Genomic DNA, 13103 nt, shown 5'->3' with positions numbered 1-13103 from the left:
TAGAAACTTCATATGGACAGCACAGAATTCCGATCCTGAAAACACACACATACAATCCATATTTTGTTTGCCACAATATCTGCAGAATTGGATATTCCTTTTCTAAAAGCAATTCCCAATAAACATATTTATAATAAAAGATTCTCTGAAATTCTCTTAAATCCTCACCTATTCTCTTATCTCCACTTTGCAGAGAGGAAGAAGACACAAACAATTTAAGTTATTTTACTAAGATGACCTAGGAAGACTACAGCAGAAACAGCATCCCAGGTTACTTCAGTCCCTGTGCCTTAGTCATAACACAGTCCTTCCTGTCATTTATTGCTTGATTTCTGGATAGAGAAAAACACACTTCTAGCCAGATAGGAAGGAGCTAATCTATTACAACATTGGAGGAGACAGAGCATACATGAACAAAGACCAGACCTCCTCTAGACAACAATCTTGGTCAACAGCTATCAGATAAGCTCAAAAGTAGGATAATTTCTGAGAGGCAATGGTGCAGTCAGATCAAAACAGGAGGCAAAGCAGTGACTAGCCTGTCAGACTTCTTTCTTTATGCTAGTGAGGCATCAGTCTTGTCTTTTATAACTACAAAAGTTGGCTTATGCCTTCATTCATATACCCTTTGCTGATGCTAGGAAAGTCAAGGTATTTAGCACCTCCAGCTTCTCAGAGTGCCTTGATTTTGCTACCTTAACCAATGTAGCAGAAGGATCTTTTGCTCTGCACACTAGGGAGATATTTCCACTGTAGGTCTGTCAGACCCATAGAAAGGTAAGTAATCGGGTTCTGGGGTAAGGGGTCAAAAAGCTGCTTGTGTTGAGAGGACAGCTGAAGGAGGTAGAGACTAGGGCTGATCAGACAGCTGTGGGGAAGAAAAAGGGCTATGTAAATGATATGAAGTCCCAGGGAATGGATGTATGCTTGCTATGAGAAGATTGGGTTCCCAAAGAATGCCACAGGTTTTGAGGCTGTACAAAAACTTCCCCCTACCCCACCCACACATATTCCTCAAGCCAAGCCGTATTTGCAGCTCTTAGCTCTGTTTCCAGTACTTGAAGTTGCAAAGAAGCCTTCAGCAAGCTCCACTCATTAATTCCTCTTCTTCTTTAACCTCAGACTCCAGTGTTTTTTGAAGCATAATTCAGCATAATTCAGCATAATTCTGGTTCAATTAATACTCACAAAACAAATTTCAGATACTGTTCCCTTGCACTCTCACTACACAGCAGCCCCTGGCAGCTGCACTGCAAAACGATACATCCATACCAAGCTGACTCCAGAGACCAGCTTGAACTCTGAGACTAAGACTATGTGGTAAAAAGAGAATGAGTTAACACCATTAGCTAAAAATAACTCTGTCACTCCCTTGAAACCAGAGTCAAGTCTTCCTGACAGTTCATTCTGGGTTTGGCTAAGAATAGAGTTAATGTAGCTTACAGGACAAAACAATTACTGCTATAATTAATCAGAAGTACCAGAAATAATTTTGGCAAATTTTGCTGGGATATGACTAGACCAAGACCTTCCCTCTGCACCAAACACTTTGCAGTGAGATCTACGGGATTGGTTGTAGTACATGCTGAAGAGCCTTCAACTTCTTCCCTGATTCTCAGCAGGTAGTTGTATCTTTCAAGACACTCTCACACCAACAGCACCAACGCTTTCCTGGAATGTGCTGTACAATTTGCTTTACTGCCTTTAGCTATGTAACAGGATCAGATGCACAAATTACACACATACTACAAAAGCAGAATTGGCTTTTAGTGTGCTTAGTTGCAGGAATTGCTTTGGTTCCTCTTGTTACAAACAAATGCAAATGTTAGCTGAAATATGTATGGCCACATAAAGCAGATACCAATGCTGTGATATGTCACAAAACATACGGACTGACATGCAGCATATGGAATGAATTATAGCTACCTTAAAATAATTGAAACTTTCTATTTTCTCTAAAAAAGGCACATCTACTTTGGCCCATTGAGAGAGTATTTATGTCAAAAGAAACCAAACAACTTCTGTTGGAAACCATATGTAAATCAATTGCTAGTGAACCATCACCAAAATTTGCCTGACAGTGAATAAGAGTTACTATGGCATCTGCTGAAATAATTCAGATGAGGCCTCATTTATTAAAACAGTAAATCTATACCACTATTAATCAAGCGTGATACAAAGTATTGATCTATAACTCCCTTAGCTCATACTCAGAGGCACTAATTAAGGGAGCTGCATAACACATCTTGTTTTCCTCAGAGCTGAACTATTAGAAAATGCAATCATGAGTAAAGATGAAGGCTAGAGTAGAACTGCAGTTGACTAATTTAAATGGATCCTATATGACTGTTTCTGAATAGCCCAACAAAACAAAGTCAACAACCCTGAATGCGGCTGTTGAAATTTTGAAGCATTTTGAAGTACATTAATTGCAATGAGAATTTCTATCTTTGTCACCTACTTATTATCCAGACCCAGAATTTCACATGGACCCTCAAATGCCTTGACTTCTCCCGGCATTACACTGAACAGAACTTGAAGTAGCACAAACAAGCATAACACGGAACCAATTAGCCCACATATTTTGGAGGACTTAAAATGCTACAAGAAATGAAATCTTAATCTCTCTGAAGGGAAACAGCAAGGAAGATCATTTCAATTCCATAATTTAGTTTTGCAATACATGTATTTCCACCAGACATTTCAAGAATAATTCTGGATTTTTTATGGAAGTATATGAACTGCAGTCCTAGTGATGAGTTAACTATCATTTTCCAGAAATAAGAACAGCTAATCATTATGTGGGTTGGTGCTGCCTCAGGTAGCTGAATGGATTTTTTTTTTTCCTTAGTGTCAAGATTCCACAGCCAGAAATCAATTTTTTAAGAAACAATAAAATAGGGGGTACTAAAGACATGATTTTACAAATCCAAAAACTATACTTGATTAAGCAAGACTTACTTTTTAAATTAATTTCTCTCTAAAAGCTGATGAGAAAGTGATCTGGAGTCACCATTAGCTTACTTCAGTATTTTACTTCTGGAATCAATCTTGGAGTCAAATGCACCAGCTGTTAAAGATACATTTATGTGAAGGGAGATAACTTGGATTTATATTTTGAAAACTAGGTTGGCACTGCCTTTTCTCTTGCCCTCAGACATGGGTTTTATAGAGTCAGCAGAACTCACAGCTTGCAAAGAAACAAGCCACAAAGAATTGTTTAACAACAGGAAAACAATCATCATAATTGATCATTTATCTATTTGCACCAGGATCCTGGTTTTGGTCTGATGTAGGAAATTCTGACAGAACACTTATGAAGGCCATCTACAGCATGGAAGTCACTTAGTTCACAGAAAATTCTGAAGGTACATTTTTTCTTGTTGCTAATTTCTGATACAGATCTCTGTATTTGTGAAGCCTACAGGGGCTCTTTCATTGAAGAGAGTATAGCTCAACCTGCCCTTAATCTGTGCATGGCAATGGACAGCACTCCAACACAGTCATCCATCCTTGGAGCCTAAGAACAATTACCAACAACACCACTTTGTGCTTTCTCATTCAGTGCTTACAGAACTGGAAACAACAACAGTGATTTTAGATGACAGTAAAAGAGATATTCACAGTCACATCTGATTCAACACTGATTAACATTAAACATTAACCAGACCTATTTCTTTCACATAATACTAGACCAAGGCAACCAGTTTAATGAGAGAAATCTTTTATGAAGATTTAGAACCCATCAAGGAAGAACCAGGGATGACACAACACTCCTAACATTAAGTGAGTACTTTATCTTATGTGGTTAAGTGGTTTTGAGCGGTCAGGTGTATGTTTCTTTCATGTCACAATTACAGGTCTATCTTCGGGATGCTTAAAGTAAATTGGGGGGCATCCCACCCCATATACTCACTAACTGACCCCTTATCTTAAGGAAAGAGAAAGACATGAGAAGTTGACAAGGTTATTCACACTCTTATGAAACAGTGAAACTTGTGTTAATTATTGTGATGCTGCTTATTGGAGCTACCAAACTTGCCCTCTGCTCTGTCTAAACTTAGATAAGAACCACAGTTCTGTTTGTCTTCTCATGGCTTCTGGGCTTTTTCAGTCAACATTTACTAGCATCATTTACTAGAATTAACAAATTTTTAAATTCTACTGAAACCTCATGCAAACAGAAAGATAAAGAATCTTCAAGAAGAAGGGAAGAGGGAGTGTCAAGGTGCTATTCTATGTTCTGCCAAGGATACAGCTTTTTAAACCATAAGGGTATGTGCATGCACTACAGCCAAGAATTATGCTTAAAAATCTGAAAAACAAACAAATTGTAACTTTCTTTTGTCGTTTTTATTCCACTCAACTCTCCTTGATGAATGTTATATAAACCAAAATACAGCAAGAAGGAAGATGAAGGAATGCATTTCCATATAAAATGGACCCAAGAAAATGCAATTAAAAGCTACAGAGTTTTAAATATTCCTTGGTAGCATCATTTCATTTATGTTGTTGATTTTCAAGAAATCACTGTGCTGGTCAGTAGAAGGATAATAAACATTTCAGAGGAATGAAATCAAAGACACCTTTAAAAAAATAAAACGTGCCATTCCAAAACAATTTATATGAGCATTTTCTTTCATTTTTCTCAAGTTTTAAATATTATTAAATTTTACTATAGAGAAGAGTGGCACTTGTTCCACAAACAAATCAATTAGCTGTATAATGACACAGAAATAATCATATTAGGACAGACAATATTATAACAGTGGAAAAATTCAGTCAAAATCTTTTGGTATTATCTGCATCAAGTAGGAAGTACTTTAGAAGTTTCTAAGGAGGACAGGGTATTTTGAAGAAATGCAGTCTCCACAGGACAGTAAAAAAAAACTGTTTACATTAGAAGCAATTTTTGAAAGGACCAGCATGAATTTAAGAAATTATGTTTAAATTTTTGCATTATTTAGCATTAAAAATGATAGCTAGGGATTAGAATTAAAGTATGTATTCCACAGTTCTCTTCCCTCTCTCAAAACATACATGCTTATAGTTGTAGACTACAACAAAACACATCACTGCAACTAGGGACCAAAACTGAGGACTGAATTACTGTTAAAAACAGCCAGTCTTCTCAGAAATCAGATGTGAACTACCAAGTACTACTTCTATGTCTGGTCAATAAGGTTACTGACCTTCTCTCACGTCACAGGCAGAGACAAGTGCACGTGTTTAATGTCCCCATCACGTAATGTCATACAGGCAGGGAGAAATGCTCACTGTGCATTGGACACGACACTGAACCAGCACAGCACATCCAACTATGGTACTGCTCCAAAATAAAGTGGGGCAACTTTCTGCACTGCACCTTGCAGCCAGGGGAGGGAAAGCTAAGCTGCTTTTAGGCTGATGGTGGCCTTTTGAACAGTGACTTTTTCAGAAAATTGAAAGAGTCTGTGTTAGTCTGATAGCCCTCAGAGCTTGTTTTAGGATCACTGCCGTGTCACATCAAAGTCCCAGATGTGGCAGGAGAAGCTACACCACACTGCAGCATCAGGGTTCAATTCCCATTGGCTCTCCTAGCAAGAGCTTTTCCAACTACTTTCTTATTCTTAATTCTGATGCTTTGACATCAAGGCCGGTCCTCAACATCCTGTTAAGTGTCTCTTAATGCCTTTCTAGTCCTATTCATCATAGAGGAACATAGCATGTATTAGGCCTGGTCTTTTTTTTTGGTCTGGGGAAAAGGAGAATGAAAATACAAAATACCAAGCTTTTCCTAAAAACTTACCATACTCTCAGCCAGCCAATCATAATAACTTCAGCATCATTATAATTGGTTTTGGTTTTTTTTTTTAAATAGGAAGATGATAGATAGTCTTAGGTTGAAAGATGTAGCTGGAGGTGTGCATTCTATTTGCCATTTCTTAGAGGTGGGGCAGTTATCTTCTGTTAATTGGGCAGTTTTCTTTGTCTCTTCCACAGACCAATCCTCCCTCCAGGAAGCATCTTCTGTTAATGGGCCACTGAGTGTCACTGCATGACTGATAAAATTACATCATCCCATTGGGAGCTGCTCCACCCAGGGGGAGGAGCCAAGCATTCCTGCCTACTATATAACCTGAGATCTGGAACACCACAGGCAGCCTTTTCCCACCGGATTCCCAGAGGAGCAGCTTTCTTCCCCACTGGATTCCCAGAGGAAAACCAGGCCCATCTACACCACCACCAGACCTTCAGAGGAAAACTCCACCCTTCCACAGGATCCGTGCTTCAACAGAACCACATCTGTCACTGCAGGAGGACTGCAGCCACCATCCAATTGGACTGCTACCAACACCCTGACCAAGACAGTGTCAGGTCATATTCTGACTCTGTCAGTGGTTTTTTTTTCATTTGTATTATTGCATTTGGGGCTTTTTAGTTTTCCTAGTCAAAAACTGTTATTCCTATTCTCATATCATTGCCTGAGAGCCTCCTAATTTCAAAATTATAGTAATTTGGAGGGAGGGGGTTTACATTTTCCATTTCAAGAGAGGATCCTGCCTTCCTTAACAGACACCTGTCTTTTCAAACCAAGACAGATTAACAATGTAATAAAGATCAACAAGAAGTATACCCTACATGGCAAGTTTAGCCAGGTCCACATATCTTATTGCTACTCTTGAACTACAGACCATAAATCTACTGTTTGCAAACAGATCCAAACTGGCTTGTAAGGCACACACTCAAGGTAACACTATTGACAGGACTCTGGAAACAGGAGTCTAGCTGCATGTCCCTATTGGAAGAATATTTCCTCTTAAGTGATATCCATGTATGCACATGTGTCTAGATATACATATATAGCTCCACTACTTTTTTCCACAGTGCATGAAGACCAAATGCAGCAGCAGTCTGCTGCAGACCATCATTAATAAAATAAAGTCAAGGGTTTTTTTAATGTGAAATCTTGTGAAAGACTTCATAAGGTTCTAGTGTAGTTACCTCTGAAAAAGGTGCTGGCTCTAGTATTCCCAAGTATCCCCATAAAAGTACTTCAGCAAATTAGTGGGGAATGCACTACTCATCTAATCTTTTGAGTGATTTTTAGGTAGATGAAACTTGGTCAGACGATTCAGGTTGGGTCTTTAATCAAGACCTCACCTTAATACTCTATGAACAAGACATCCTAGAGCACTGGCTCAGTACTGACTCCAAAGAAAACCACTCACCTACAAAAACTGGCTTAAGAAACAGCTTTTTTTAATGATCTAGACTTTCAGGGAAGTCTAGACACATCTGACTGCATTAAGTGCATGGAAAAAGAAGGTGATGTACTGGCTCTATGTAACAGCATACTACTTCTCTGAGGTTTCAAAATTAAATAAAATTTGAACAGATTATGAATTTACTCAACATCTGGTAGTTCTAATAGTCTAAATATTTCAGAATAATCTGCAATAGTCTTCTAGTCAGAGAGTACACAAATCATGACCTACTGAATAGGTCAAATAATGACCTTTTCATAGTTTTTACTGTTACCAATGGGAAGATGTCACAAAGCAAGAATGAAGGGCCATGCCAAAAGCAAATGGATACACCTCTCCTCATGATACCTTCTTCCCTACTACATCTCTGGATTGTTAAGTAAGGGCTAATCACTACTTCATGTCAGCAGCAGGAACAGAGTGGTAGGGCACGCAACTGTGTTTTTACTGCAGTGATGCTAGAACATCACTGAGCTGTGACACTGTGACTGAAGCCCAAACAGCCCCAGTGACCATTTGTAGGTAAATGTAAAGACACTAGTATCAGGAATTCTTTTCATGCTCCCTTTGACATGACAGCGCAAGTAAAATCCCATTATTTGCAATTTTACAATTAAATCTGTTATTATGCAATCAAAACCCTATGCTAATGCTATGTTCCCAGTACCTCAAAATCAAAAAGCTACAAATGTTCCACTATTTTCCTCTCATTTTACACTTTCACTGTCAACATAATTGCTTTCAAAATGGGGACCAATCCATTGCCTCCATTTATAAAGAAGGAACTACCTAACCAGCACTGTATGTGTTAATTATTAGCTCTCATCATAATAAAACAAAAAATGTTGCATAAATTCCAGAAATGCTCAATGGAACTGCTTTTCCATTATGTTTGAAAAGCACCACAGAGGAAAAAAGGGGTCTGTTCTAGCAGATTATAAAAAAAGAAAGATACTGGAAAAATGATATAATAGTTCAAGTTAGGGCAAAAAAATTACTGAAGCTTGAAGGTGCCTTCCATCTCAAATTAAATACAACACAAGGATCAGTGGTAAAAGAAAGGAGAGGTAGGACATCTGGGAGAAATGGAAGAAGAAACCCTCAGTCATTAGAGAAAGAGGAAAGAGATTATTTATCTGCAAAGTGTTAAATTGAACTTGCTGCAAAATTGATCAAATCTCTTCAGACTCGGAAATACCCTACGGCAATTATTGATCAAGAGTAGTGAATGTGCTACAGACCATTTTTATGAGCTACACAAAAAAAAAAAAAAGCAGAGGAGGGAAACTAAAGTGTGTTTAAAACACACTTAACTTTGAAACACACTCAACTGCTAAGTTAATGGTTGCATGAGTTATCGCAGCAGTGTGTATGAGGATAGATGATCTTCAGGAAAACATACCTGGCTAGATTGAATGCATCATCAATCAAGCCTGCTCGATTACTGACAGAGATAACCTGTGAGGGGCAAGCACAAAAATTGAACAATTTAAGGTGATGAAACAGTGAAGGTTCATCGATGAAAGCAGATTTTAGGGATGAGAAGAGGATCTTACCTCATGGTTCCTTGTTAGCTGGTTAATTAGTAGCTTCCAATTCCTAATATCATAATTAACTCTGAAGTAGCCAGTCTGGTTGATGTTCCCCAGCAACCAACTTGCCTCTTCCAAAGCAGGAATTCTGTGGTGTTCTGGAAACAAAGAAGAAGAAGGGAAGGGGTCTTGGTTTCAAATTTAAAAATTCTAAAGGTGCATCTGTTACATTTTCTCCTTCTTTAAATATACGTGAAGGCAGTAAAATTAATTCAAAGACTAACAAAAATATCGTGTTAGATTAATAATTTCTTTCATCTGTTCTGACATAGAGAGATGCCAACTGACATTCCCATGTAAATGGGGGCCATTTACACACACAGAACTTCAAGTGTGCTTTTTCTTTCCTGGCAAGTATTATTTTTATGAGAGGTACCCGCTTTAAGTCTGGTACCCTTATTCTGGCCATGCTTAAATAGTTTTCTACAATTGTAACTCAAAAAACTCAATGAATGTGCTATAGAGAGAAGAGTAAAAAAATTGATTCTTAAGTGTTTCTGCATGTATTTGATTAAGTTTTTACATTGAATTTTAAATTAAAGTACTTCCAGTTGAACAGCTTCTACCTACTAAGCACTGAGAGCTTCCTCTTTAGAGCTGGACCAATTAACCTTATATCCCCTAAGCTGTTCTTCATCTTTCCCCTTGTTTTAAGTAATCACTTTAGGGCTGAAAGTCTAAATTTATTACTGTTTTTCTGCAGTCAGGCACTCCACAACAATTTGCAGAAATAGGGATTTCAAAATTTCAGCAACAGAAATGTCCTGAACTCACAACATGCCCTTCTTTTTTATCAGGCACAAAGCATCAGGCTTCAACACCCCGGAAGAAGTCTTCAATATAGTAAATGATTTTGATAAAACTAACCATGAACAAGAACTCACTAAAAATTCAGAAACACATTTTTCTACCAATAAAATTATTTTTTACACTGTTGAAGGAGTAGTCTTGTCATTCATTAAAAAAAAAAAATAAATACATGAAATTTGGTATAAAATGCAATTCCATTAGAGAATTTTTTAGTGTGCTTGAACTCCCTGAAGGTAACAAATGGGAAAAAAGTTCGGAGTAAGGTCTTTACAATTCACTCATACTATCTAGTACATAGCCTTCCCAAAGAAATTTATTTGTTTTAGTCCTTCTTGTATAAAAGTAAGTTCTGAGGAAATTATAGTTAACTAGGGCTACAGATAAAAGTTGTGCTTCTCCCTTGACTAACAGCAAGCCCACAAATAACTACTACTTTAAAGTGCAATAAGTACAAAGATCAGCAAGACCCGAATCTTAAAAACACATATGTTTAAATTCATGGACCTTCATTATGCATATGGATTCAGATAAAAAACTGCAGGATTAAAATAGATAGTCCTCTTTTCCCCTAGGTATTTCTGAAACCATTAAAAAAATACACTTATTAAAAATATTAAGCCCAGAATAATTCCATTGTTGCCTGTTCCATTCAACTGTCATTGCTCTTTTATCTGTGGTAAAGCACCAAGCAGACACATTCTTTGGGATCCAATATACCCTGCAGAAATAGAACTGAGGAAATCTGAATTGAGTCCTACAACTCTGTGGACTTCCCAGGTGTTCATACTGTCAAAGTACCTAAGATGCTTCTGCCAGACAATCTGATTTGGAACAAGGCTGTAACACTTGTGTGTCCTTTCCTCCACAAGGAGCAGTACCAATCAGTCCTAAGCAAATTCTCTTAGACTTGCTTGCTGCTCTATTTAAATCCTTTTTTCCTTGGGTCCAAGTCAGATCCAACCCATTGCTCCATCCTATTAAGAGAAGACTTGAATCCTGTTCCTCAGTAACCTTGTGCCACCTTAATGCAGTACGGCTTTCTGCCCATGCTCTTTGGTTGCAAACTAACTTTTAAATGCCACCAGTCCTGAAAGCAGCTGCTTGAAACTAGCTAATCTTTGCACCTCTACAATGCTACCCAAAAGCATACCAAATTGGCTATCAGCACACATTAAAAAACAATTGGGTAAATAAACACATTAAATAGAAATTTTCAAAATCTTATGCAATTAAAAAATTCATGCACCTTTTCTCCTTTGGGCATTTGTATTACATTTTCACCTCCAAAGTGTGGAAATTACTTATGCTTCAACAGAGTATTGAATGATACTTCCCAGCCAAATATGACAAGTTCAGAATAAGCTATTTCACATGTAACCGCTATGCAACACCCCCAGTATGTATCACTATAAAGGGAGAGAGTATCTATCCAAATCACTATGGCATTATTGCTGTTTAAGTCAGTTTAAATGCAACCATAACCTCCTGCTATTATTTTTCAATAAGACCACTCATGTATTGACCTTCTCCTGAAATAAAGGACAGAAATCTTTCACACTTTCCCAACTTACATAAAGAGGTGGCTATTTTACAGGACTGCCTGATACATGTTCTTCATACAGTTCTATATAATTTACTATAATTTGATATTTTTGTCTGTCAGTTCTCATGCTTTCTTACAAAAGAAATTATTTATTTTGGTAATTACAGGCACTAAACATTTCTATACCTGGGTAATGTTTCCACTCACAACAAAAACTTTTATTAGTTTTCTGTTAAAAGTATTATAGTTAGCAAAAAGGTAGTAACTCAGTGTTAAACCCTACATTAAACCATTCACTACTTTCTAAACAACAACAAAGATTTCATTTGGAATGAAATCCATCTGTGAAGGTTTTAGTTCACCTCTCAAAAGTCAATCAAAAATATATATCCCATTATATGTGAGATTAAAGGGCATTTTCTTAAATCGTCCTCCATCAGAAACTGTTTTTCCATGGTCATGATTTGTCTGGATGCCTCAGAAAATAACACGGCTCTAAAACTTCTAGTTTTGCCACATACTTGTAGGAAATATTTAGGAGGAAACGTTTCAACTTATTTGTTTTGAGGTAAAAAATTCAGTTAGGGTCTCATTTTTCTCCCCAGTTTTTCTGCTCACAAAGTGTGAGATAGTTACTCCAGCAGGCGCACGTAGCTTGAAGTTCTGAGCACTCCCAACAATTTCAATTCCATTAAAACCAGCATGTGGGGCAGTTGTGGGAGAAGGGCACCTTTCTGCAAGAGAGTACTGCCAAAAGTATGGGCTAAACACAGTTCCAGTACCATCTCAAGTCTTTTGACTCACAGTTGTTATTTTAACTCTTTACCTTATACAACTCCTAGCATACTAAGAAATTGGTCTAAGCTAGTAGAATCCCTACTGAGGAAATGAACTCCATTTTGCTGCAAAAAACAACTGCACAAGTATAGCACAATTTCTTGACAACAACAGCAAGCAAAATTTTGCTGACAAAAAAGTTTTCCATGAGGACTTTCATAATAATTTATACTGGCTTTACTAAATCCTGCATATCTTCTTGCAAGAACTTTTCATACAGGGAGAAGAAGAAAACATTCTATCTATCTCACTTGCCATGTTGACATAGCTCTATGCTGAAAGAAAATATTTTGGTATAGAGATTAGCACAATAAATGGAGCACATCAGGAAATATGATCATGTTCCATCTCACAAAACATTTTCTTCAAATTACCCTTCTATCCATTAATAAACCTATATGATGGAACTGCTAATGACTAAGGTGATGCACAATGTAAGCAGCAGTCTTCTGCTAGGATCCTCAGCTGTCAGAATAAGGAGAATGATTCTGACTCATTTTGTCAAAATTACACAAGATTCCAAGTCCTGTATCTCTGGTCCTAACTACAGCTGGCTGAGGCTCAAAGCAGGACCTGTATGTTGATCTTTTTTCACAGTGCTTCCCTTCTTCCTACTTTTGAAACATGAAGGAGTGGAGTCTAGAAGCAACACAGGTAAATCTCAGCAGCTGAGTTTCAGAAAAGAAAAGAAAGGGTATTTTTCTAAAGCTGCAGCTAATGCTCTGCTCCCCAGTAGGCAGCCAGCAAACCCCAGCTCAGAAGCGTCTGACTTCAACAAAACACTTCCTGGAGGAGAATCTGACTGTTGAGTGGCTTAAAGTAGAGATTATCTAGTAGGAGGTGGCAAAGTAAATTGGGACTTGCTGTTGGAAGGGAATTACCCTTCCAACCCTTGAACTTTCTTTCCCCCATCTCATGGCAATCCTGAGGAGATAGTAGGAGCAATCTGAACAGCAGTCACTTTAACTGCGGCAGGGAGGTCTATCTAAGGAGTGTTTCCTTGGAACATAACAAATCAGTTAATAAATAGGAGGTGGGGATGGAAAGGGCAGGGACTAAAGCTGTGTCAGCTAG

At 37.8% G+C, this 13103-nt stretch overlaps 1 protein-coding gene across 1 annotated transcript in view; it reads right to left on the bottom strand.

The window, feature by feature from the left end:
* TRHDE (thyrotropin releasing hormone degrading enzyme) overlaps positions 1 to 13103 on the bottom strand; it is a 209891-nt gene that overhangs the window by 39379 nt on the left and 157409 nt on the right. The window contains exons 11-12 of the mRNA XM_059472905.1: positions 8804 to 8937; positions 8650 to 8705 (exon numbers count right to left, since the gene is read on the bottom strand). Of these exons, the coding sequence (XP_059328888.1) occupies positions 8650 to 8705; positions 8804 to 8937 (190 nt within the window). The remainder of the gene's footprint in view (positions 1 to 8649; positions 8706 to 8803; positions 8938 to 13103) is intronic.

This window comes from Ammospiza nelsoni, chromosome 5 (genome assembly GCF_027579445.1).
Source record: "Ammospiza nelsoni isolate bAmmNel1 chromosome 5, bAmmNel1.pri, whole genome shotgun sequence".
Classification (NCBI taxonomy): Eukaryota; Metazoa; Chordata; class Aves; order Passeriformes; family Passerellidae; genus Ammospiza; species Ammospiza nelsoni.
This window is presented reverse-complemented; position numbering and strand designations above follow the sequence as displayed.